Source organism: Salmo salar, chromosome 15 (genome assembly GCF_965601325.2).
Source record: "Salmo salar chromosome 15, fSalSal1, whole genome shotgun sequence".
Classification (NCBI taxonomy): Eukaryota; Metazoa; Chordata; class Actinopteri; order Salmoniformes; family Salmonidae; genus Salmo; species Salmo salar.
This window is the reverse complement of record NC_138305.1, coordinates 114,116,633-114,138,074: the sequence shown is the minus strand read 5'-3', so window position 1 is coordinate 114,138,074 and position 21,442 is coordinate 114,116,633. Positions and strand designations below refer to the sequence as shown.

The window sequence follows — 21,442 nt, the reverse complement described above, 5'->3', positions numbered from 1 at the left end:
TATCTGGTGTAGCCTCAGCTTTAGGTCCTAACTGTATCTGGTGTAGCCTCAGCTTTAGGTCCTAACTGTATCTGGTGTAGCCTCAGCTTTAGGTCCTAACTGTATCTGGTGTAGCCTCAGCTTTAGGTCCTAACTGTATCTGGTGTAGCCTCAGCTTTAGGTCCTAACTGTATCTGGTGTAGCCTCAGCTTTAGGTCCTAACTGTATCTGGTGTAGCCTCAGCTTTAGGTCTAACTGTATCTGGTGTAGCCTCAGCTTTAGGTCCTAACTGTATCTGGTGTTAGTGTAGCCTCAGCTTTAGGTCCTAACTGTATCTGGTGTAGCCTCAGCTTTAGGTCCTAACTGTATCTGGTGTTAGTGTAGCCTCAGCTTTAGGTCCTAACTGTATCTGGTGTTAGTGTAGCCTCAGCTTTAGGTCCTAACTGTATCTGGTGTAGCCTCAGCTTTAGGTCCTAACTGTATCTGGTGTAGCCTCAGCTTTAGGTCCTAACTGTATCTGGTGTAGCCTCAGCTTTAGGTCCTAACTGTATCTGGTGTAGCCTCAGCTTTAGGTCCTAACTGTATCTGGTGTAGCCTCAGCTTTAGGTCCTAACTGTATCTGGTGTAGCCTCAGCTTTAGGTCCTAACTGTATCTGGTGTTAGTGTAGCCTCAGCTTTAGGTCCTAACTGTATCTGGTGTAGCCTCAGCTTTAGGTCCTAACTGTATCTGGTGTAGCCTCAGCTTTAGGTCCTAACTGTATCTGGTGTAGCCTCAGCTTTAGGTCCTAACTGTATCTGGTGTAGCCTCAGCTTTAGGTCCTAACTGTATCTGGTGTAGCCTCAGCTTTAGGTCCTAACTGTATCTGGTGTAGCCTCAGCTTTAGGTCCTAACTGTATCTGGTGTAGCCTCAGCTTTAGGACGTAACTGTAGTGCCAAATACACGACAATTGCCAAATGCTTTTGGGAACTCGGGCAGAAAAAAGTTAACGTTGATCCACGGAGGCAAAAAAGGACAATGTCAGAGTTTTTAATTCAAGAAGAGAAAAGCTGTGTGAAACGGAGACTTGAAAATAAAGAGAAGGAAAGGCCAGAACAGTAATGTTTGGGGAAGATTTAGTGAAGTGGTTAAAGAGGATGATAGCAGTGAATGTTCCGTCTGATGATTGTGAGGCGCTGTAGAAATTAGACAGTCACAAGATGGGGACTTCAAAATGGCATGTCAAGGGAACTGTAGTGTTCAGACGGGTTGAATGGAAACTGAACTCTGGACAATAACTATAGTTCTATAACATTTCACATTAGCCTTAATATTAACTACTGGAGAATTAAGGATTTCTTGCAGTAAAATGATACACCAAATGTACATTTTGAGATATCTTTCTTTCAGCATTTTTGAGAGAATGTGTGGTTAGGGGCCGTCTGTAAAGGTGCTATCTTTATCAGCATCATTAAAGCTGATAGTATTTCAACCACATTAAATACGCATCCAAGCCGAACTGAAACCAGAAACATGTCAGTTTGTTTTAACAGCTTTTAATGTCCTTAAAACTGGTTTTTTTTTTGTGGGGGGGGGGGGGGGGGGATTATTGCATTTTCTCCCCGGTCCCTAAACACCGTTCCTGTGTGACAGAAGCAGAGATTGAAGAGGAAAGCAGAACTTTACCGATTATCAAGTAGATTGAAGCATCGATTTATGACATTATTCTGGTGAGTAAGGGGGTTGTTCAGTCTTCTAGGTTAACATATAGCCTAACGACAGAAGAAAAGCTGCATATATATCGGACTCAACATCAGTGAACTAACAAACAAGTTGGTAATAAGCAGAAACACAGGCCTATCTAAAAAAAAAAAAAAAATGTATAAAAAAATAAAATAAAATCGTTATGCAATCTTTTGACTGTAGCCTTCAGCGTATTTTCTATATTAGCCGGTAATGACCTCAGATGTTCTCTCTATCACATATAGCCGGGTGGTTGGTGACGGGTGTGTGTGTGTTACTGGATACAGTCCATGACATGTATCTGCAGTGTGTCCATGTCGGGGGCTTGGTACTGGCACTTTGGACAGCGGTAATCAGGGAGCTCTTCAGCCCCGCCTCCAGAGACACCCCCTGCCACTCCTGCAGCCAATCCCACGCTGCGGAAGGAGGAAGGGGGAGGGGCCGTGTTAAAGGCAACCCCTGGGGAATGTAACAGAAAGAGAGAAAATAAGAAGAAGAAGTGACGCGCACACACACACACACACACACACACACACACACACACACACACCGACACACACACACACACCGACATATACACACACACACACCGACACACACACCGACACACACACCGACACACACACCGACACACACACACACACACACACACACACACACACACACACACACACACAAGGAATTATCTTTATTTGTACTATTTTCTACATTGTAGAATAATAGTTAAGACATCAAAACTATGAAATAAACACATATGGAATCATGTAGTAACCAAAATATATTTCAAATAGCCACCCTTTGCCTTGATGACAGCTTTGCACACTCTTTGAATTCTCTCAACCAGCTTCATGAGGTAGTCACCTGGAATGCATTTCAATTAACTTCTTGGGGCTAGGGGGCAGTATTGACAATTTTGAAAAAAAATATGTGCCCATTTTTAACTGCCTCCTACACCAACTCAGAAGCTAGAATATGCATATTATTGTTCAGGTTTGGATAGAAAACACTCTGAATTTTCTAAAACTGTTTGAATGGTGTCTGTAAGTATAACAGAACTCATATGGCAGTCAAAACCCTGAGACAAATTCTGACAGGAAGTGGATACCTGATGTGTTGAATTACCTTTAAGCCTATGCCATTGAAACACACAGGGGCTTATTAATTGTTGAGCCCTTCCTATTGCTTCCACTAGATGTCACCAGTCTTTAGAAAGTGTTTTGAGTCTTATACTGTGAGAACTGAACGAACAAGAGCCTTGGAACGGTGATGTCCCATTAGACTCTGGCGCGCGAGTTCATGTTTGGTACTCTCGTTCCAAAACGTTTTAAAAGAGAATGCAAACGTCCGCCTTGAATATTATTCATGTTCTGGTTAAAAAAGGCACTAATGATTTATGCTATACAACGTTTGACATGTTTGAACGAACGTAAATATATTTTTTCCCCTCGTTCATGACGAGAAGTGCGGCTGGCTTAGATCATGTGCTAACAACACGGAGCTTTTTGGACATAAATGATGAGCTTTTTTGAACAAAACTACATTCGTTATGGACCTGGGATTCCTGGAAGTGACATCTGATGAAGAGAATCAAAGGTAATGGATTATTTACATAGTATTTTCGATTTTAGATCTCTCCAACATGGCGGTTAGTCTGTATCGCAAAGCGTATTTTTCTGGGAGCAGTGCTCAGATTATTGCAAAGTGTGATTTCCCAGTAAGGTTATTTTTAAATCTGGCAATCCGGTTGCGTTCAAGAGATGTAAATCTATAATTCTTTAAATGACAATATAATATTTTACCAATGTTTTCGAATAGTAATTATTTAATTTGTTGTGCTGCTTGACTGGCGGTTATTGGAGGGAAACGATTTCCTCAACATCAATGCCATAGTAAAACGCTGTTTTTGGATATAAATATGAACTTGATAGAACTAAAAATGCATGCATTGTCTAACATAATGTCCTAGGAGTGTCATCTGATGGAGATTGTAAAAGGTTAGTGCATCATTTTAGCTGGTTTTATGGTTTTGGTGACGCCTGTCTTTGAATTGACAAAACATTACACACAGCTATTGTCAATGTACTCTCCTAACATAATCTAACTTTATGCTTTCGCCGTAAAACCTTTTTGAAATCGGACAACGTGGTTAGATTAAGGAGATGTTTATCTTTCAAAGGGTGTAAGATAGTTGTATGTTCGAGAAATTTGAATTATGACATTTAATTGTTTTCAAATTTGGCGGTCTTGATATTTCACCTGTTGTTGATAGGGTGCACCAGGGGTGGGACGCTTGCGTCCCACATAGCCCATAGAGGTTAACAGGTGTGTCTTCTTAAAAGTTAATTTGTGGAATTTCTTTCCTTCTGAATGTGTTTGAGCCAATCAGTTGTGTTGTGACAAGGTAGAGGGGGTATACAGAAGAGCCCTATTTGGTAAAAGACCAAGTCCATATTATGGCAAGAACAGCTCCAATAAGCAAAGAGAAATGACGGTCCATCATTACTTTAAGACATGAAGGTCAGTCAATACGGAAAATGTCAAGAACTATGAAAGTTTCTTCAAATGCAGTCACCAAAACCATCAAGCGCTGTGATGAAACTCTCTCATGAGGACCGCCACAGGAAAGGAAGACCCAGAGTTTCCTCTGCTGCAGAGGATAAGTTCATTAGAGTTACCAGCCTCAGAAATTGCAGCCCAAATAAATGCTTCTCAGAGTTCATGTAACAGACACATCTCAACATCAACTGTTCAGAGGAGACTGTGTGAATCAGGCCTTCATGGTCGAATTGCTGCAAAGAAACCACTACTAAAGGACACCAATAATAAGAAGAGACTTGCTTGGGCCAAGAAACACGATCAATGGACATTAGACCGGTGGAAATCTGTCCTTTGGCAAAGGGTGGCTATTTGAAGAATCTCAAATATAAAATATATTTGATTTGTTTAACACTTTTTTTGGTTACTACATGATTCCATATGTGTTATTTCATAGTTTTGATGTCTTCACTATTATTCTACAATGTAGAAAATAGTAAAAATAAAGAAAAACCCTGGAATGAGTGTGTGTGAACCTGCTTGGTTGGTGTGTGTGTGTGTGTGTGTGTGGTGTCCCTGTGTGGTGTGTGTGTGTGTGTGTACCTGGTTGGTGTGTGTGTGTGGTGTCCCTGTGTGGTGTGTGTGTACCTGGTTGGTGTGTATGTGGTGTGTGTGTGTGTACCTGGTTGTGGGGGGATGTGGGGTCGTGGTATGAAGTCTTCCAGGTGTCTCTGCTGCATCTCCTCCATCCGAGCCCTTAAAAACAAACACACATTATATCAATCCATAAATCCCATTCTAGTGTGTGTGTGTGTGTGTGGTGTGGTGTGGAGTGTGTGTGTGTGTGGTGTGGTGTGGAGTGTGTGTGTGTGTGGTGTGGTGTGGAGTGTGTGTGTGTGTGGTGTGGTGTGGAGTGTGTGTGTGTGTGGTGTGGTGTGGAGTGTGTGTGTGTGTGGTGTGGAGTGGAGTGTGTGTGTGTGTGGTGTGGTGTGGTGTGGAGTGTGTGTGGTGTGGTGTGGAGTGTGTGTGTGTGTGGTGTGGTGTGGAGTGTGTGTGTGTGTGGTGTGGTCTGGTGTGTGTGTGTGTGTGTGGTGTGGAGTGTGTGTGTGGTGTGGAGTGTGTGGTGTGGAGTGTGTGTGGTGTGGAGTGTGTGTGGTGTGGAGTGTGTGTGGTGTGGAGTGTGTGGTGTGGTGTGGAGTGTGTGTGGTGTGGTGTGGAGTGTGTGTGTGTGTGTGTGGTGTGGAGTGTGTGTGTGTGTGGTGTGGTGTGGAGTGTGTGTGGTGTGGAGTGGAGTGTGTGTGTGTGTGGTGTGGAGTGTGTGTGTGGTGTGGAGTGGAGTGTGTGTGTGTGTGGTGTGGAGTGTGTGGTGTGGAGTGTGTGTGTGTGGTGTGGAGTGTGTGTGTGGTGTGGAGTGTGTGGTGTGGAGTGTGTGTGTGTGTGTGGTGTGGAGTGTGTGGTGTGGAGTGTGTGTGTGTGGTGTGGAGTGTGTGTGTGGTGTGGAGTGTGTGGTGTGGAGTGTGTGTGTGTGGTGTGGAGTGTGTGTGTGTGTGGTGTGGAGTGTGTGTGGTGTGGAGTGTGTGTGTGTGGTGTGGAGTGTGTGTGTGGTGTGGAGTGTGTGGTGTGGAGTGTGTGTGTGTGGAGTGGAGTGTGTGTGTGTGTGGTGTGGAGTGTGTGGTGTGTGTTGTGGAGTGTGTGTGTGTGTGGTGTGGAGTGTGTGGTGTGGTGTGGAGTGTGTGGTGTGGTGTGGAGTGTGTGTGTGTGTGGTGTGGAGTGTGTGGTGTGGTGTGGAGTGTGTGGTGTGGTGTGGAGTGTGTGTGTGTGTGGTGTGGAGTGTGTGTGGTGTGGAGTGTGTGTGTGTGGAGTGTGTGTGTGTGTGGTGTGGAGTGTGTGTGGTGTGGAGTGTGTGTGGTGTGGAGTGTGTGTGTGTGGTGTGGAGTGTGTGTGTGTGGTGTGTGTGTGTGTGGAGTGGAGTGGAGTGTGTGTGTGTGGTGTGGTGTGGTGTGGAGTGTGTGTGGTGTGGTGTGGAGTGTGTGTGGTGTGGTGTGGAGTGTGTGTGTGTGTGGTGTGGAGTGTGTGTGTGTGTTACCGTGACGTCCCCTCTTGTTTCAGACGCTCCATCTCAGCCAGCGCCGTGTTCAGCTGGTCCTGAAGCTCCTCCTTCCTCTGGTTCAACTTCTCTCTGGCCTCCCGCTCCGCTAGGAAGTCCGCCTTGTAGATCTCAGCCTGACACACACACACACACACACACACACACACACACACACACACACACACACACACACACACACACACTTCATTTCAATATACAAATATCATTCAAATGTCAAAGGTCACAGATACACTACCGGTCTAAAGTTTTAGAACCCCGACTCATTCAAGGGTTTCCTTTTATTTTTACTATTTTCTACTTTGTAGATTAACAGTGAAGACATCAACACTATGAAATAACACATATGGAATCGTGTAGTAACTAAAAAAAACTGTTAAACGAATCAAAATATATTTTATATGTGAGATTCTTCGAATAGCCACCCTTTGCCTTGATGACAGCTTTGCACACTTCACATTTTCTCAACCAGCTTCAGCTGGAATGCTTTTCCAACAGTCTTGAAGGAGTTCCCACATATGCTGAGCACTTGTTGGCTGCTTTTCCTTCACTCTGCGGTCCGACTCATCCCAAACCATCTAAATTTGGTTGATGTCGGGGGATTGTGGAGGCCAGGTCATCTGATGCAGCACTCCATCACTCTCCTTCTTGGTCAAATAGCCCTTACACAGCCTGGAGGTGTGTTGGGTCATTGTCCTGTTGAAAAACAAATGATAGTCCCACTAAGCCCAAACCAGATGGGATGGCTTATCGCTGCAGAATGCTGTGGTAGCCATGCTGGTTAAGTGTGCCTTGAATTCTAAATAAATCACAGACAGTGTCACCAGCAAAGCACCCCCAAACCATCACCATAACACCTCCTCCATGCTTCACGGTGGGAACCACACATGCAGAGATCATCCGTTCACCCACACCGCGTCTCACAAAGACACGGCAGTTGGAACCAAAAATCTCAAATTTGGACTCAGACCAAAGGACAGATTTCCACCGGTCTAATGTCCATTGCTCGTGTTTCTTGGTCCAAGCAAGTCTCTTCTTCTTATTGATGTCCTTTAGTAGTGGTTTCTTTGCAGAAATTCGACCATGAAGGCCTGATTCACACAGTCTCCTCTGAACAGTTGATGTTGAGATGTGTCTGTTACTTGAACTCTGTGAAGCATTTATTTGGGCTGCAATTTCTGAGGCTTGTAACTCTAATGAGCTTATCCTCTGCAGCAGAGGTAACTCTGGGTCTTCCTTTCCTGTGGCGGTCCTCATGAGAGCCAGTTTCATCATAGCGCTTGATGGTTTTTGCGACTGCACTTGAAGAAACTTTCATAGTTCTTGACATTTTCCAGATTGTCTGACCTTCATGTCTTAAAGTAATGATGGACCGTCATTTCCCTTTGCTTATTTGAGCTCTTCTTGCCATAATATGGACTTGGTATTTTACCAAATAGGGCTCTTCTGTATACCCCCTCTACCTTGTCACAACACAACTGATTGGCTCAAACACATTCAGAAGGAAAGAAATTCCACAAATTAACATTTAACAAAGAACACCTGTTAATTGAAATGCATTCCAGGTGACTACCTCATGAAGCAAGTTGAGAGAATGCCAAGAGTGTGCAAAGCTGTCATCAAGGCAAAGGGTGGCTATTTAAAGAAATCTCAAATAAAATATATTTGGATTTTTAATATTATTTTTTTTTGCCTACTACATGATTCCATATGTTATTTCATAGTTTTTATGTCTTAGTCATGGATGCAGAAAGCCATTTGTTCTCCCGGTGGCAGATAGAGGACAATTCCCCAGATACGGAAGTTCAAAAATAAGTAGGGGCCACCTGATGAACACCAGAAGGGTAAATAAGTAGTGGCCACCTGATGAATACCAGAAGGGTAAATAAGTAGGGGCCACCTGATGAATACCAGAAGGGTGAATAAGTAGGGGCCACCTGATGAACACCAGAAGGGTAAATAAGTAGGGGCCACCTGATGAATACCAGAAGGGTAAATAAGTAGGGGCCACCTGATGAACACCAGAAGGGTAAATAAGTAGGGGCCACCTGATGAATACCAGAAGGGTGAATAAGTAGGGGCCAGAAGGGTAAATAAGTAGGGGCCACCTGATGAATACCAGAAGGGTGAATAAGTAGGGGCCACCTGATGAATACCAGAAGGGTGAATAAGTAGGGGCCAGAAGGGTAAATAAGTAGGGGCCACCTGATGAATACCAGAAGGGTGAATAAGTAGGGGCCACCTGATGAATACCAGAAGGGTAAATAAGTAGGGGCCAGAAGGGTAAATAAGTAGGGGCCACCTGATGAAAACCAGAAGGGTAAATAAGTAGGGGCCAAAAGGGTAAATAAGTAGGGTAAATAAGTAGGGGCCACCTGATGAATACCAGAAGGGTAAATAAGTAGGGGCCACCTGATGAACACCAGAAGGGTAAATAAGTAGGGGCCACCTGATGAATACCAGAAGGGTAAATAAGTAGGGGCCACCTGATGAACACCAGAAGGGTAAATAAGTAGGGGCCACCTGATGAATACCAGAAGGGTAAATAAGTAGTGGCCACCTGATGAATACCAGAAGGGTAAATAAGTAGGGGCCACCTGATGAACACCAGAAGGGTAAATAAGTAGGGGCCACCTGATGAACACCAGAAGGGTAAATAAGTAGGGGCCACCTGATGAACACCAGAAGGGTAAATAAGTAGGGGCCACCTGATGAACACCAGAAGGGTAAATAAGTAGGGGCCACCTGATGAATACCAGAAGGGTAAATAAGTAGGGGCCACCTGATGAATACCAGAAGGGTAAATAAGTAGGGGCCAGAAGGGTAAATAAGTAGGGGCCACCTGATGAATACCAGAAGGGTAAATAAGTAGGGGCCACCTGATGAACACCAGAAGGGTAAATAAGTAGGGGCCACCTGATGAACACCAGAAGGGTAAATAAGTAGGGGCCACCTGATGAATACCAGAAGGGTAAATAAGTAGGGGCCACCTGATGAACACCAGAAGGGTAAATAAGTAGGGGCCACCTGATGAACACCAGAAGGGTAAATAAGTAGGGGCCACCTGATGAACACCAGAAGGGTAAATAAGTAGGGGCCACCTGATGAACACCAGAAGGGTAAATAAGTAGGGGCCACCTGATGAATACCAGAAGGGTAAATAAGTAGGGGCCACTGATGAATACCAGAAGGGTGAATAAGTAGGGGCCAGAAGGGTAAATAAGTAGGGGCCACCTGATGAACACCAGAAGGGTAAATAAGTAGGGGCCAGAAGGGTAAATAAGTAGTGGCCACCTGATGAACACCAGAAGGGTAAATAAGTAGGGGCCACCTGATGAATACCAGAAGGGTAAATAAGTAGGGGCCACCTGATGAACACCAGAAGGGTAAATAAGTAGGGGCCACCTGATGAACACCAGAAGGGTAAATAAGTAGGGGCCACCTGATGAACACCAGAAGGGTAAATAAGTAGGGGCCACCTGATGAACACCAGAAGGGTAAATAAGTAGGGGCCACCTGATGAACACCAGAAGGGTAAATAAGTAGGGGCCACCTGATGAACACCAGAAGGGTAAATAAGTAGGGGCCACCTGATGAATACCAGAAGGGTTTCAGCCCTCCAGGGCTGGAGGTGAACAGCCCTGACCTAGTCTCATCTCCAGTATATAGGGGCCAAGCCAAGCACTGGAGGCAGGGAGTGCGTACCTCTAGTCGTACCTCTTCTCACACAAATCCACTCATAGCGCTAGCTATTGCTTCCTCTGTACAAGCCTCTGGCCCTCAGCCCTCAGCCCCTAGCCAAAGCAACAGGGGTGAGTGTGTGTACCTGGGCGGTCAGACAGGGGTGAGGGTGTACCTGGGCGGTCAGTACAGGTGTGAGTGTGTACCTGGGCGGTGAGAACAGGTGTGAGGGTGTACCTGGGCGGTCAGTACAGGTGTGAGGGTGTACCTGGGCGGTCAGTACAGGTGTGAGGGTGTACCTGGGCGGTGAGAACAGGTGTGAGTGTGTACCTGGGCGGTGAGAACAGGTGTGAGGGTGTGTACCTGGGCGGTGAGAACAGGTGTGAGGGTGTACCTGGGCGGTCAGTACAGGTGTGAGGGTGTACCTGGGCGGTGAGAACAGGTGTGAGTGTGTACCTGGGCGGTCAGTACAGGTGTGAGGGTGTACCTGGGCGGTGAGAACAGGTGTGAGGGTGTGTACCTGGGCGGTGAGAACAGGTGTGAGGGTGTACCTGGGCGGTGAGAACAGGTGAGGGTGTACCTGGGCGGTGAGAACAGGTGTGAGGGTGTACCTGGGCGGTCAGTACAGGTGTGAGTGTGTACCTGGGCGGTGAGAACAGGTGTGAGGGTGTACCTGGGCTGTGAGAACAGGTGTGAGGGTGTACCTGGGCGGTGAGAACAGGTGAGGGTGTACCTGGGCGGTGAGAACAGGTGTGAGGGTGTACCTGGGCGGTCAGTACAGGTGTGAGTGTGTACCTGGGCGGTGAGAACAGGTGTGAGGGTGTACCTGGGCGGTGAGAACAGGTGTGAGGGTGTACCTGGGCGGTGAGAACAGGTGAGGGTGTACCTGGGTGGTGAGAACAGGTGTGAGGGTGTACCTGGGCGGTGAGAACAGGTGAGGGTGTACCTGGGCGGTGAGAACAGGTGAGGGTGTGTACCTGGGCGGTGAGAACAGTTGTGAGGGTGTGTACCTGGGCGGTGATAACAGGTGTGAGGGTGTACCTGGGCGGTGAGAACAGGTGTGAGGGTGTACCTGGGCGGTGAGAACAGGTGAGGGTGTGTACCTGGGCGGTGAGAACAGTTGTGAGGGTGTGTACCTGGGCGGTGATAACAGGTGTGAGGGTGTACCTGGGCGGTGAGAACAGGTGTGAGGGTGTACCTGGGCGGTGAGAACAGGTGTGAGGGTGTACCTGGGCGGTGAGAACAGGTGTGAGGGTGTCCCTGGGCGGTGAGAACAGGTGTGAGGGTGTACCTGGGCGGTGAGAACAGGTGTGAGGGTGTACCTGGGCGGTCAGAACAGGTGTGAGGGTGTACCTGGGCGGTCAGAACAGGTGTGAGGGTGTACCTGGGCGGTGAGAACAGGTGTGAGGGTGTGTACCTGGGCGGTGAGAACAGGTGAGGGTGTACCTGGGCGGTGAGAACAGGTGAGTGTGTGTACCTGGGCGGTGAGAACAGGTGAGGGTGTACCTGGGCGGTGAGAACAGGTGTGAGGGTGTACCTGGGCGGTGAGAACAGGTGAGGGTGTACCTGGGCGGTGAGAACAGGTGTGAGGGTGTACCTGGGCGGTGAGAACAGGTGAGGGTGTACCTGGGCGGTGAGAACAGGTGTGAGGGTGTACCTGGGCGGTGAGAACAGGTGTGAGGGTGTACCTGGGCGGTGAGAACAGGTGTGAGGGTGTACCTGGGCGGTGAGAACAGGTGTGAGGGTGTGTACCTGGGCGGTGAGAACAGGTGAGGGTGTACCTGGGCGGTGAGAACAGGTGAGTGTGTGTACCTGGGCGGTGAGAACAGGTGTGAGGGTGTACCTGGGCGGTGAGAACAGGTGAGGGTGTACCTGGGCGGTGAGAACAGGTGTGAGGGTGTACCTGGGCGGTGAGAACAGGTGAGGGTGTACCTGGGCGGTGAGAACAGGTGTGAGGGTGTACCTGGGCGGTGAGAACAGGTGTGAGGGTGTACCTGGGCGGTGAGAACAGGTGTGAGGGTGTGTACCTGGGCGGTGAGAACAGGTGAGGGTGTACCTGGGCGGTGAGAACAGGTGAGTGTGTGTACCTGGGCGGTGAGAACAGGTGTGAGTGTGTGTACCTGGGCGGTGAGAACAGGTGAGGGTGTACCTGGGCGGTGAGAACAGGTGTGAGGGTGTACCTGGGCGGTGAGAACAGGTGAGGGTGTACCTGGGCGGTGAGAACAGGTGTGAGGGTGTACCTGGGCGGTGAGAACAGGTGTGAGGGTGTACCTGGGCGGTGAGAACAGGTGTGAGGGTGTACCTGGGCGGTGAGAACAGGTGTGAGGGTGTACCTGGGCGGTGAGAACAGGTGTGAGGGTGTACCTGGGCGGTGAGAACAGGTGTGAGGGTGTACCTGGGTGGTGAGAACAGGTGTGAGGGTGTACCTGGGCGGTGAGAACAGGTGTGAGGGTGTACCTGGGCGGTGAGAACAGGTGAGGGTGTACCTGGGCGGTGAGAACAGGGACGGTCTCTAGAGATCCTCTCTGTTGCTCCACCTCTTCCTTCAGCTTGTCAATCAGGTCCTGTTTCAGAGCCAACGCTCTCTCTGCTTCCTCCAGACGAACAACCATGTCTCCTCCCTACACACACACACACACAACTCAGCCTTTAGTTTGCAGTCGTAGTCCTTAAACAGGCAGGTACACACACACACACACACACACACACACACACACACACACACACACACCCTACCTCAGCCTTTAGTTTGCAGTCATAGTCCTTAAACAGACAGGTGTAGGCGTGCTGCAGCTGGGCTAGCTTCCTCCTGGAAGAGAGGAGGAGGAAGAGGAGGAGGGTCATTCTGATGCATCGTGGGTCTCATCAATAGTTATATATTACCTTTCGGATGATATTATATCGATATTTAACTCTTAAGTATCGATTTGTTATGGTGGTAATATGGTATGGTGGTAATATGGTATGGTGGTAATATGGTATGGTGGTAATATGGTGGTAATATGGTATGGTGGTAATATGGTATGGTGATAATATGGTATGGTGGTAATATGGTATGGTGATAATATGGTATGGTGATAATATGGTATGATGATAATATGGTATGGTGGTAATATGGTATGGTGGTAATATGGTATGGTGGTAATATGGTATGGTGGTAATATGGTGGTAATATGGTGGTAATATGGTATGGTGGTAATATGGTATGGTGGTAATATGGTGATAATATGGTATGGTGGTAATATGGTGTGGTGGTAATATGGTATGGTGGTAATATGGTATGGTGGTAATATCGCACTACTCTTCGCTCCACAGGTAATATTACACTTCACTACATTACAACGGCTTGATTTGTTTGATCTGAGCAATTCTTCTTAGCTAGCTACATAGCCGTCTTTGTATCAAAGATAATTGCGTAGTTTAGAGTAATTAGAGTAATTATCGAGGCTAGCTATCTTCGTCCTCCTAACGTAGTCAACACTGCTAGCTGCTAGCTAGCTAGTCATCACTGCTAGCTAGCCAACTTCTACCGACTAGCAGCACTGTAGAAACTATTACAACGTAATGACTTGATTAGTGTGGTGTTAGTGTTAGTTAGCCAGCTACATAGTTGTCTTTGCTGTCTCTGTATCTAAGAATATTGTGTAGTTTGAGTAATTATCGAGGTGAGCTAGCCAGCCGCGACGCGGCGCCAGACTTAGTCAACACACCTAGTCATCATTAACCCACTGCTAGCTAGCCAACCGTTACCGACTAGCAGCGCTGTAGATACTAATACTTTACAACGGAACGATTTGACTAGTGCAGTGTTAGCTAGCTAGCTACTTAGTTGTCTTTGTCATAGCTTGATAATTGTGTAGTTTAGTAATTATCGAGGTTAGCTAGCCAGCTATTTCCGTCCCCCGCGACGCCATTTTTCCTAACCCAGCCAACTATTACCGACGAGCAGCATTGTAGAAACTAAATACATTACAAGGAACGTCTTGATTAGTGTTATGTTAGCTAGCTAGCTACAAAGTTGCTTTGTATCATGACAAGGTGTAGTACTGAAACTATCGAGGTTACCTAGCCAGCTACACGTTCAAAGTCAACAACGCAGCCACTGCTAGCTAGCCTACTCCACCAGCCAGCAGTACTGTATCATTTTAGTCAATAAGATTTTTGCAACGTAAGCTTAACTTTCTGAACATTCGAGACGTGTAGTCCACTTGTCATTCCAATCTCCTTTGCATTAGCGTAGCCTCTTCTGTAGCTTGTCTACTATGTGTCTGTCTATCCCTGTTCTCTCCCCTCTGCACAGGCCATACAAACGCTCCACACCGCGTGGCCGCTGCCACTCTAACCTGGTGGTCCCAGCGCGCACGACCCACGTGGAGTTCCAGGTCTCCGGCAGCCTCTGGAACTGCCGGTCTGCGGCCAACAAGGCAGAGTTCATCTCAGCCTATGCTACCCTCCAGTCCCTAGACTTCCTGGCGCTCACGGAAACATGGATTACCACAGATAACACTGCTACTCCTACTGCTCTCTCCTCGTCTGCCCACGTGTTCTCGCATACCCCTAGAGCATCGAGCCAGCGGGGTGGTGGCACTGGAATCCTCATCTCTCCCAAGTGGACATTCTCTTTTCTCCTCATTTGAATTCCATGCTGTCACAGTTACCAGCCCTTTCAAGCTTAACCGGCTCGGTCCTCCCCTCCTGCTCCGTGGCTCGACGACTCACTGCGAGCTCACAGAACAGGGCTCCGGGCAGCCGAGCGGAAAACGAGGAAAACTCGCCTCCCTGCGGACCTGGCATCTTTTCACTCCCTCACCTCTACATTTCCTCTTCTGTCTCTGCTGCTAAAGCCACTTTCTACCACTCTAAACTCCAAGCATCTGCCTCCAACCCTAGGAAGCTCTTTGCTACCTTCTCCTCCCTCCTGAATCCTCCTCCCCCTCCCCCCTCTCTGCGGATGACTTCGTCAACCATTTTGAAAAGAAGGTTGACGACATCCGATCCTCGTTTGCTAAGTCAAACGACACCGCTGGTCCTGCTCACACTGCCCTACCCTGTGCTTTGACCTCTTTCTCCCCTCTCTCTCCAGATGAAATCTCGCGTCTTGTGACGGCCTTGTGACGGCCTCTCTCTATCCCCTCCTCTCTTCTCCAGACCATTTCCGGAGACCTTCTCCCCTACCTCACCTCGCTCATCAACTCATCCTTGACCGCTGGCTACGTCCCTTCCGTCTTCAAGAGAGCGAGAGCTGCACCCCTTCTGAAAAAACACTCGATCCCTCCGATGTCAACAACTACAGACCAGTATCCCTTCTTTCCTTTCTCTCCAAAACTCTTGAACGTGCCGTCCTTGGCCAGCTCTCTTGCTATCTCTCTCAGAATGACCTTCTTGATCCTAATCAGTCAGGTTTCAAGACTGGGCATTCAACTGAGACTGCTCTTCTCTGTGTCAAGGAGGCTCTCCGCACTGCTAAAGCCAACTCTCTCTCCTCTGCTCTGCTCTCATCCTTCTAGACCTATCTGCTGCCTTTGATACTGTGAACCATCAGATCCTCCTCTCCACCCTCTCCGAGCTGGGCATCTCCGGCGCGGCCCACGCTTGGATTGCGTCCTACCTGACAGGTCGCTCCTACCAGGTGGCGTGGCGAGAATCTGTCTCCGCACCACGTGCTCTCACCACTGGTGTCCCCCAGGGCTCTGTTCTAGGCCCTCTCCTATTCTCGCTATACACCAAGTCACTTGGCAATGTCATATCCTCACATGGTCTCTCATATCATTGCTATGCAGATGACACACAATTAATCTTCTCCTTTCCCCCTTCTGACAACCAGGTGGTGAATCGCATCTCTGCATGTCTGGCAGACATATCAGTGTGGATGACGGATCACCACCTCAAGCTGAACCTCGGCAAGACGGAGCTGCTCTTCCTCCCGGGGAAGGACTGCCCGTTCCATGATCTCGCCATCACGGTTGACAACTCCCTTGTGTCCTCCTCCCAGAGTGCTAAGAGCCTCGGCGTGACCCTGGACAACACCCTGTCGTTCTCCACTAACATCAAGGCGGTGACCCGATCCTGTAGGTTCATGCTCTACAACATTCGCAGAGTACGACCCTGCCTCACACAGGAAGCGGCGCAGGTCCTAATCCAGGCACTTGTCATCTCTCGTCTGGATTACTGCAACTCGTTGTTGGCTGGGCTCCCTGCCTGTGCCATTAAACCCCTACAACTCATCCAGAACGCCGCAGCCCGTCTGGTGTTCAACCTTCCCAAGTTCTCTCACGTCACCCCGCTCCTCCGCTCTCTCCACTGGCTTCCAGTTGAAGCTCGCATCCGCTACAAGACCATGGTGCTTGCCTACGGAGCTGTGAGGGGAACGGCACCTCCGTACCTTCAGGCTCTGATCAGGCCCTACACCCAAACAAGGGCACTGCGTTCATCCACCTCTGGCCTGCTCGCCTCCCTAACTCTGAGGAAGCACAGTTCCCGCTCAGCCCAGTCAAAACTGTTCGCTGCTCTGGCACCCCAATGGTGGAACAAGCTCCCTCACGACACCAGGACAGCGGAGTCAATCACCACCTTCCGGAGTCACCTGAAACCCCACCTCTTTAAGGAATACCTGGGATAGGATAAAGTAATCCTTCTAACCCCCCTTAAAAGATTTAGATGCACTATTGTAAAGTGGTTGTTCCACTGGATATTATTAGGTGAATGCAGCCAATTTGTAAGTCGCTCTGGATAAGAGCGTCTGCTAAACGACTTTAATGTAAATGTGGTAATATGGTATGGTGGTAATATGGTATGGTGATAATATGGTGGTAATATGGTATGGTGGTAATATGGTATGGTGATAATATTGTGTGTGTGTGTGTGTGTGTGTGTACCTCTCTTCAGTGATAACCAGGTGGTCAGTCTTCAGGGCGACCTCTAGGTTGTGTGTGTGTGTGTGTGTGTGTGTGTGTGTGTGTGTGTGTGTGTGTGTGTGTGTGACCTCTCTTCAGTGATAACCAGGCGGTCAGTCTTCAGGGCGACCTCTAGGTTGTGTGTCTGCAGCAGTAGTTTGTCTACGGTCACAGAGTGCTGCTTCTTCTGCTGTTCCATCTCTCTCTCTGATGCTGCCAACGCTTCCCGAGTACTGCTCAGCCTGCACACACACACACACACACACACACACACACCATATTATAAACACAGCCCTGTGACAGGACTCCCTCTAGGTCACACCCGTTCCCTCCACACCTGTTCCCCCCCGTTCCCTCCACACCCCGTTCCCTCCACACCCCTTCCCTCCACACCTGTTCCCCCCCGTTCCCTCCACACCCCTTCCCTCCACACCCCTTCCCTCCACACCCCTTCCCTCCACACCCCCTTCCCTCCACACCCTAATCACCTCTCCTCTACCGTTTGACTCCTCCGTTTCCCTGTATAAGCTGCATGCTCCTTCCACTTTAGTTCATGCCTCGCGAGGCCATGAGGCGATGAGGCAATGAGGCCACGAGGCCACGAGGCCATGAGGCCATGAGGCTGCGAGGCCATGAGGTCATGAGGCCACGAGGTCATGAGGCCATGAGGCTGCGAGGCCATGAGGTCATGAGGCCATGAGGCTGCGAGGCCATGAGGGCATGAGGCCATGAGGCTGCGAGGTCATGAGGCCATGAGGGCACGAGGCCATGAGGTCATGAGGACATGAGGCCATGAGGCCACGAGGCCACGAGGCTGCGAGGCCATGAGGCTGCGAGGTCATGAGGCCATGAGGCTGCGAGGCCATGAGGGCATGAGGCTGCGAGGCCATGAGGTCATGAGGGCATGAGGCCGCGAGGCCATGAAGCCATGAGGGCATGAGGCCACGAGGCAGCCCTCTCCTTACATTGTGAGTGATATGATGAAGGGCCCTTTGTTATACTTTTGGAGAAATGTCCTAAATAATATATTTGTTGCCCTACGTTTTCTCCCTTTGTATATCCATGGCCTCAGCTTGCTGATGACAATGCTATTGCTCCTTTCCGTTAAACCCCCACCTCGTGTTGTTAAACCCCCACCTCGTGTTGTTAAACCCCCACCTCGTGTTGTTAAACCCCCACCTCGTGTTGTTAAACCCCCACCTAGTGTTGTTAAACCCCCCACCTCAGCTGCCTAGCGTTGTTAAACCCCCACCTCGTGTTGTTAAACCCCCACCTCGTGTTGTTAAACCCCCACCTCGTGTTGTTAAACCCCCACCTAGTGTTGTTAAACCCCCCACCTCAGCCAGTGTTAAAGTGTTAAACCCCCCACCTCAGCCAGTGTTAGTGTTAAACCCCCACCTCAGCCAGTGTTAAAGTGTTAAACCCCCCACCTCAGCCAGTGTTAAAGTGTTAAACCCCCCACCTCAGCCAGTGTTAAAGTGTTAAACCCCCACCTCAGCCAGTGTTAAAGTGTTAAACCCCCACCTCAGCCAGTGTTAAAGTGTTAAACCCCCACCTCAGCCAGTGTTAGTGTTAAACCCCCACCTCAGCCAGTGTTAGTGTTAAACCCCCACCTCAGCCAGTGTTAAAGTGTTAAACCCCCACCTCAGCCAGTGTTAAAGTGTTAAACCCCCACCTCAGCCAGTGTTAAAGTGTTAAACCCCCACCTCAGCCAGTGTTAAAGTGTTAAACCCCCCACCTCAGCCAGTGTTAAAGTGTTAAACCCCCCACCTCAGCCAGTGTTAAAGTGTTAAACCCCCACCTCAGCCAGTGTTAAAGTGTTAAACCCCCACCTCAGCCAGTGTTAAAGTGTTAAACCCCCACCTCAGCCAGTGTTAGTGTTAAACCCCCACCTCAGCCAGTGTTAGTGTTAAACCCCCACCTCAGCCAGTGTTAAAGTGTTAAACCCCCACCTCAGCCAGTGTTAAAGTGTTAAACCCCCACCTCAGCCAGTGTTAAAGTGTTAAACCCCCACCTCAGCCAGTGTTAAAGTGTTAAACCCCCACCTCAGCCAGTGTTAAAGTGTTAAACCCCCCACCTCAGCCAGTGTTAAAGTGTTAAACCCCCACCTCAGCCAGTGTTAAAGTGTTAAACCCCCACCTCAGCCAGTGTTAAAGTGTTAAACCCATATTCCTGTTAATTAGCTGCTACTACGTTGATGTTTCACTTGACTTCCTGCCAGACCACCACATTCTAACTCCTCCTCCTAACCTAACGGCCTAAAACCTGCATTACAGTCCCTGGTGGCAGCAACAGTCCTGAACCTAGTTTACAGTCCATGGTGGCAGCAACAGTCCTGAACCTAGTTTACAGTCCATGGTGGCAGCAACAGTCCTGAACCTAGTTTACAGTCCTGAACCTAGTTTACAGTCCTGAACCTAGTTTACAGTCCCTGGTGGCAGCAACAGTCCTGAACCTAGTTTACAGTCCTGAACCTAGTTTACAGTCCTGAACCTAGTTTACAGTCCATGGTGGCATCAACAGTCCTGAACCTAGTTTACAGTCCCGAACCTAGTTTACAGTCCATGGTGGCAGTACCAGTCCTGAACCTAGTTTACAGTCCATGGTGGCAGCAACAGTCCTGAACCTAGTTTACAGTCCCTGGTGGCAGCAACAGTCCTGAACCTAGTTTACAGTCCATGGTGGCAGCAACAGTCCTGAACCTAGTTTACAGTCCATGGTGGCAGTAACAGTCCTGAACCTAGTTTACAGTCCCTGGTGGCAGCAACAGTCCTGAACCTAGTTTACAGTCCCTGGTGGCAGCAACAGTCCTGAACCTAGTTTACAGTCCATGGTGGCATCAACAGTCCTGAACCTAGTTTACAGTCCATGGTGGCAGTACCAGTCCTGAACCTAGTTTACAGTCCATGGTGGCAGTACCAGTCCTGAACCTAGTTTACAGTCCCTGGTGGCAGTACCAGTCCTGAACCTAGTTTACAGTCCATGGTGGCAGTACCAGTCCTGAACCTAGTTTACAGTCCATGGTGGCAGCAACAGTCCTGAACCTAGTTTACAGTCCTGAACCTAGTTTACAGTCCCTGGTGGCAGCAACAGTCCTGAACCTAGTTTACAGTCCTGAACCTAGTTTACAGTCCCTGGTGGCAGCAACAGTCCTGAACCTAGTTTACAGTCCATGGTGGCAGTAACAGTCCTGAACCTAGTTTACAGTCCTGAACCTAGTTTACAGTCCCTGGTGGCAGCAACAGTCCTGAACCTAGTTTACAGTCCCTGGTGGCAGCAACAGTCCTGAACCTAGTTTACAGTCCATGGTGGCAGTACCAGTCCTGAACCTAGTTTACAGTCCATGGTGGCAGTAACAGTCCTGAACCTAGTTTACAGTCCATGGTGGCAGCAACAGTCCTGAACCTAGTTTACAGTCCATGGTGGCAGCAACAGTCCTGAACCTAGTTTACAGTCCATGGTGGCAGTACCAGTCCTGAACCTAGTTTACAGTCCTGAACCTAGTTTACAGTCCCTGGTGGCAGCAACAGTCCTGAACCTAGTTTACAGTCCCTGGTGGCATCAACAGTCCTGAACCTAGTTTACAGTCCTGAACCTAGTTTACAGTCCCTGGTGGCAGCAACAGTCCTGAACCTAGTTTACAGTCCTGAACCTAGTTTACAGTCCTGAACCTAGTTTACAGTCCATGGTGGCATCAACAGTCCTGAACCTAGTTTACAGTCCATGGTGGCAGTAACAGTCCTGAACCTAGTTTACAGTCCTGAACCTAGTTTACAGTCCTGAACCTAGTTTACAGTCCATGGTGGCATCAACAGTCCTGAACCTAGTTTACAGTCCTGAACCTAGTTTACAGTCCATGGTGGCATCAACAGTCCTGAACCTAGTTTACAGTCCCGAACCTAGTTTACAGTCCATGGTGGCATCAACAGTCCTGAACCTAGTTTACAGTCCTGAACCTAGTTTACAGTCCATGGTGGCAGCAACAGTCCTGAACCTAGTTTACAGTCCATGGTGGCAGTACCAGTCCTGAACCTAGTTTACAGTCCATGGTGGCAGCAACAGTCCTGAACCTAGTTTACAGTCCATGGTGGCAGCAACAGTCCTGAACCTAGTTTACAGTCCTGAACCTAGTTTACAGTCCATGGTGGCATCAACAGTCCTGAACCTAGTTTACAGTCCATGGTGGCAGTACCAGTCCTGAACCTAGTTTACAGTCCATGGTGGCAGCAACAGTCCTGAACCTAGTTTACAGTCCATGGTGGCAGTAACAGTCCTGAACCTAGTTTACAGTCCATGGTGGCATTAACAGTCCTGAACCTAGTTTACAGTCCATGGTGGCATCAACAGTCCTGAACCTAGTTTACAGTCCTGAACCTAGTTTATAGTCCATGGTGGCATCAACAGTCCTGAACCTAGTTTACAGTCCTGAACCTAGTTTACAGTCCATGGTGGCATCAACAGTCCTGAACCTAGTTTACAGTCCTGAACCTAGTTTACAGTCCATGGTGGCAGCAACAGTCCTGAAC

The 21,442-nt window shown here is 48.7% G+C and overlaps 1 protein-coding gene across 4 annotated transcripts in view; it reads right to left on the bottom strand.

Annotated features, from left to right (window-relative positions):
- Positions 1–991: 991 nt before the first annotated feature.
- LOC106572992 (NF-kappa-B essential modulator-like) overlaps positions 992–21,442 on the bottom strand; it is a 44,681-nt gene continuing 24,230 nt past the window's right edge. For 3 of the 4 annotated variants that reach the window (XM_082962302.1, XM_082962305.1, XM_082962303.1), the window contains exons 9-14: positions 17,006–17,158; positions 12,760–12,832; positions 12,510–12,644; positions 6,322–6,458; positions 4,918–4,991; positions 992–2,116 (exon numbers count right to left, since the gene is read on the bottom strand). In XM_082962302.1, coding sequence (XP_082818428.1) covers positions 1,920–2,116; positions 4,918–4,991; positions 6,322–6,458; positions 12,510–12,644; positions 12,760–12,832; positions 17,006–17,158 — 769 coding nt within the window. In that variant the 3' untranslated portion in view covers positions 992–1,919. Of the gene's footprint in view, positions 2,160–4,917; positions 4,992–6,321; positions 6,459–12,509; positions 12,645–12,759; positions 12,833–17,005; positions 17,159–21,442 lie in introns of all 4 variants that reach the window. The other variant, XM_082962304.1, reaches the window with a different exon arrangement.